General features: G+C 40.8%; 1 protein-coding gene across 1 annotated transcript in view; it reads right to left on the reverse strand.

The window, feature by feature from the left end:
- Positions 1 to 1,421: 1,421 nt before the first annotated feature.
- The window catches only part of TENM4 (teneurin transmembrane protein 4), a gene marked incomplete at its 3' end in the record, with an annotated part of 106,595 nt that continues 102,647 nt past the window's right edge, over positions 1,422 to 5,369 (reverse strand). Inside the window, exon 17 of the mRNA XM_009697332.1 lies at positions 1,422 to 1,564. Within this exon, the coding sequence (XP_009695634.1) occupies positions 1,422 to 1,564 (143 nt within the window). The remainder of the gene's footprint in view (positions 1,565 to 5,369) is intronic.

Here is a 5,369-nt window from a genome sequence, read left to right on the forward strand (position 1 = left end):
CAAGCAAGAGAGAAACAAAAGAGAAGTCTCCGAGCTCCAAAACACAACCAAGTTACTGCAGCATAATGGTTTTCAAGCATCAACTCAGACATGGTAGCAAAAGGTATAGTTCTTTTGGTCTCCCTCTATTATAAAGTGATATGTCTTAATATAAATCTCTCACTGAAGTTGAAGCTGGTACATTTTAGCTTGTCTTTGCCATAGCAATGAGGCTGAGTACCAAGGATGGGATGACACATGACTATTTTATTAATGCACAGATCTTGTTCATACCTCTGAGTGATACCTTTTTGGTTCAGGAAATGTGACACTGTTATTTTACCCCCTGGTTTAATATGTGTACAGGACCTCAAGAATCTGCTGCAGGACAGTGATATTTCAGTGAACTCATAGATAAAGAGGCTAGGAGGGCAGCTGGAATCAATTTCACTTCACTTCACTAGCATCATTTTATTAGTAGAAATGTTAAGAGCATATCCTGATCTCCCCAAGCACATTGGTACCTCACTGCTCTCGCGATGTTTGAATACGCAGCAATAGCAAGCAGGAATTCAGACTAAAGAGGATTCAGACTAAACAGATGAAAGCAACCCCAGAATAAAATCAGACTAGGAGATGAAAGAGTATCCTGAGAGGCTAATGACTTTTTCAAGCTCATACAACTGATAAGCAGTAGGGCTGGGAGTAGGGCTCTTGGATCCTGACCGAGTGTGCTAACCTTTAGCAGCGCTGCCTCCACCTTTCAGCTGAATAATTCCCAATAGGAAGAGAGGGGGAAATGATTGGGCTGTAAAAGCTTGCTGCTTTTTTTTTTTTTCCAATTTCATCCTTGAATTTTGTGCCAGCATCTGCCAAAATGGCTTGTGATGTAGGCCTGTTTTTAAAAGCAGGACACGGCGACTTGGGATTAAACCCAGCCAGGTAAAATGATAGTTAATTATCATCTAAAACTTCTTTCTGCTGAGACCCACTGCAATGCAGAACTGTTTCCTAGGGAAATAGTGGGACTTGTTGTTTAAGACATCTTAAACCAGATTGAATAAGTTTCTAGGAAAATATCTGTAGAAACTGATTCTGTATCAAGATTTTCTTTTTTGCACTTCCAAGAATCCTTGGTGCAAATGCCTTGAACTTAGCCTGCGATATGTGGTAACACGGCTTCTTGTGGGAGAAAGAAACAGTAACACACCGTTTAATTGAACAACCACCAGAAAATATCACAGGAAAAAGCACCATGGCAGTAAGAAACTTAAGATACGATTATTCAGTTAGATTTCATTATTGTAATTGGGACTGGCTCGCTCTTAATCTCCCAGTGTATCTGGGAGAACAGATATAGATAAAGGGTTTTTTAATAAAGATAGCAACTGGATAGTTTGCTGATAAGGGTGTGAGATACAGTATGGAGTTGCATGGATCACCTTGCTATTGTCCCATTCTTGGGTTTTCATCAGTGTGTGGATTAGCTCATAGGACGGCTCCATTGCATCCATGTCTGGCTTGGGGTAGCCGGGGATGACGTTGTGTAGTTGGAACCCGAAGGTGAGCAGCCAACTGTTGACATCTGGAAGGGAAAAGAAGCATAAATCAGATTATCTAATCTCTCAAGCAGGATTGCCCAGGAGAAGGCACAGAGGAGGACCCTATGGTGCCTGGCACTGTAGCAGTCTGGCCAAAATGATGATTGTCTACTTTGTGTGAAGAACATGAATCTTAATGATCCTTGAAAGAACCGTGTGCCAAAGCTGGGCTTTCCACCTCCAACCAGAGTCCAATTCTGCACTTACCCAGCTCTGAAACAGAAGCGTTGGCAGTGACCAAATGGCCCAAATCAAAGCCAACTCCATGTCGGCCCTTCATCAGCAGGAGCCAGGCACTGCTCTAAGGTATGTGGGAGAAGCACAGGAACAACACATTAATGGGGGCTGAGATGCTCCAGCCGAATGGGAAGTGGTGCCCAGTCCTACAGTCAGTTCTGAACATGTCAGCCACAATATTTCTCTTCCTGAGGACCCCCAAATGGCCTGCAGGCTGAAGGCTAAATTTAGAGCTACGTGAGCCAGAATACCAGGACATCCAGGATGAACAGCAGTCATATAGTAGGTGCTTATGGAAGAGGCTCTGGACATATCCTCTGCTTTTTCCATGGCATTTCCACCTCAGTTCTGAGTTTCTTGGCATTTTTAATAAGAAGATGTAGTTTGAGTATTAAACCAGTGTAAAATCATATGTCATCTTTTATAGTGACATTTAAAATCAGCCTCCACACTACCTGCAAGGTACATTATAGTGAAAATAAGTGTACAGATATGACTATTTTCTTGGGCACTTTTCACAAATCCCTTAGAAGAAGTCCATGGATGGCGAGAAAACCGCTGGCTACAAGTGATAAACTATTGTCCTATGCAAAAGTGGGACCACTGGCACTAAAGGGGACATGATGGAAAACCCAGGCATTTGGGATGTCATTCACTTAACAGTAGACTACAAAATCTTCCCTGATTTTTGATTGCACAGCTATTAGGCATAGCAGCTGAAAGTTAATCTGCTGGAGGAAATAATGATGAGGTTGGCTAACTCCTAGATCTCCGCGGGATCAACATCGCTCCCCTCCTTAACTTCAGAGCATTTGATGATCTCACCTTGTTTGCCTTCACTGAACTCTAGAGAAGGACACACCTACTACAGTCCCCAAGCAATATGGTGTGCATTTGGCACACAAATAGCAATTGCAAGAAAAAGAAAGGTAAGAAGGTAAAGTTTAACTAATACCAGCTCCCAGGGGTCTTAAGTGTTTTGGATGTAACTGGGATTGTGTTGGTGATTACTCTGCTTCAAGCTGGACGTGTAGGGGACTTGATTTGCATTTTGCTAAACTCAATAAACGTTGTTGAAACAATCTGAAAGAGGGATCAATTTAAATAACCAAATATGCATATTTGAATATTTTTTTCTCTATTCCCCATGAGCCTAAATGAGTGTTTTGAAGAGCTGGTCGGAAAAGAAATTATGGATGCAAGCAGCAAATAAGGCACTTCCAGATGACTGGAGAACCAGGAGCCAAACAAACACACTATCTGTTGCTTGTTTTCTTACAGGCCAAAATGTTGCGATTGGGCAGATATCCAAAAAGCCCTTTGCGACAATCCATGTGGAAGGGGGAGGATTTCTGTAATAAAAACACTTCTGTTCACTCAATGTACAGATTGTTTTTGGAGTGTCTTTGAAACAGAGAGGTTGGGAGGAGGGAAAGAAATTAAAAGGCTCATTTGATTTTTGTTTTTTTTTTTTTTTCTTAGTGCTAAGCCAGCCTGCTTCCAAATCCTTCTCATTTGAAATGAAGACCTTTGATGTACATATTGTGGACCAGGTGGCCAGGAGAACAAAGTAAAACAGTGAAGGTCAGCATTGGTGCAGGAACCATTTTCCAAGCACTTCACAAATGTTAAAAAGAATACAGAGCAGGGATGCTGAACAGTCGAAAAATATGTAACATGTCTAGAAAGATTCAAGACAGGCTTTTTTTGATACTTCTCAGGAAACTGACTTTCAAAACATTTGCAAACAGGAGTTTGTTCTTTTTGGGAAGAGGTGTTGGAATACCCAGAACAACAACAACAAAAAAAACCCAACCCAAAAACATGGGAGGAAGGTGTGGAGCTGAGAAAACAGAGGGGAAAATACTAATTTGCCAAGAGGCAGCGACAACTTTTTGACAGAAAAGTACATTTCACATCACAGAGGTTTTTTTCAGCTACAGTAACCCTGCCAACACATTTCACAGTAAATTCATTTGAGGGCAAAGAAAAAGAGTGCTTAATGCAGACACATGTAATGGAAATGTCAGTTCAATCCATCAGGATTGCTGAAGCTGGCAGCAAAGCTCTGTGCCATGAAGTGTACAATCACTAAAATATTCATGTTTAACAATGGGCCTCTCAAAACGTAAATACCTGCTTCTCCTGCTCTCCGCATGCCTCCAATTTGTACCCATGAGCTCAGAAACCTCATCATTGGAGACCAAAGCATGTGTTGTCCACCCGTGTCCTGGGCACTGAGCTTCCCTAGGGAGAGCAGGTCCCGAAGTGGGGATGGAGAGATAGAAAGTGGCTCCCTGCACCCAAATCTGGGCAGATTTGGTTGTGATGACAAGGACACTCTCATCGCAGGTCCTGCCCATGAGGTGCCTGAAAGCTTCAGCAGAAAGAAATGCCAGAGCAGCAGCCTTGCATCACAGCACTCATCCCATAAGGTGACCTGTTTCTTCCATGGACTGGGAGAGGAGAAACTTAGAAAATGTATTTGGGCTCTGTATTCTTGAAAGACTAAAAATAGACCTTTTAAGACAGTGGAAAAAGCTATTTGGTGCATATAAAACATTAAAGTATCAGATTTGGACATCTTGATGTTATCATCGGGGCTGGGTGGGAAACTGCCTGTTCCAAGACAGGATTGGAAATTTTGTCCTGTTTTAACTTGAGCAGGAAAATAAAAATCTGTTAATATGTCACAAAGCAACTGTTCTAAAACTAGATCAGTTCAAGACAACAATTTCAAAGTAAGATCTTCCATTTTGGTTTTGACCTCTTAATTTTTCTTTTCCAGTTTTCAATCATTAGTTTACACTTAACTTGCAAAGGTTGAAAACCAAAAAGGAATTTTTCTTTCAGAGTATTTTGGAATTTGTCATTTAGACAATTTTGAGAGCTGTTTACAACATTTCTGCTGAGAAATCTCTCAAGCTCAACCCTCTCCCATAAACAAATTCAGCTTTGACAAATGAGCATTTTCTGATCGGAAAAGTTAGCTTGAAGTATTCCCTGCCAGCCTTAATTATCAGAGTGAGGCCAACACACGGGACCTTAGTCTGCATTTTTTGGCATATTTTACTTCCCTCATGTCATCATCTTCTCAGCTCTAGAGAAAACAGCTTTTCGTTAAAAAAAATACAATCTAATCCTTATGATTATTGCAGAAGAACCTGAAAGCACAAATCCTAATGGCTAGAAAAACAAGCCGAACAAAACAAACCAGGTTTTTTATTTTGTAATATTTTTTTCCTATTAGGGGAATGCAAATATTGTTGCATATCAGAAAGTTGTGATAGACACAGCAGGAGCATTTAAAAATTAATTATATCTCCTTAAGAAGTATGTACATCTAATTTGTGATTGTGTCACCTGGTTTTCCAGTGGGAAATATCTAGAAAAGAGTCCCACTGAAACAGTCCTCTCAAACATTACTACCAGCGTTGAGTAAAGTATGAATATAGGAAGGACATTTAACCTACAGAATGATTTTCTGTATAAAAAAACATACATAGAGCTCATGTTACTGCCATTTTACGAAGTCCCGGGGGAAGCGGTTCA

This window comes from Cariama cristata, unplaced genomic scaffold, assembly GCF_000690535.1.
Source record: "Cariama cristata isolate BGI_N322 unplaced genomic scaffold, ASM69053v1 scaffold7523, whole genome shotgun sequence".
In the NCBI taxonomy this organism is placed as follows: domain Eukaryota; kingdom Metazoa; phylum Chordata; class Aves; order Cariamiformes; family Cariamidae; genus Cariama; species Cariama cristata.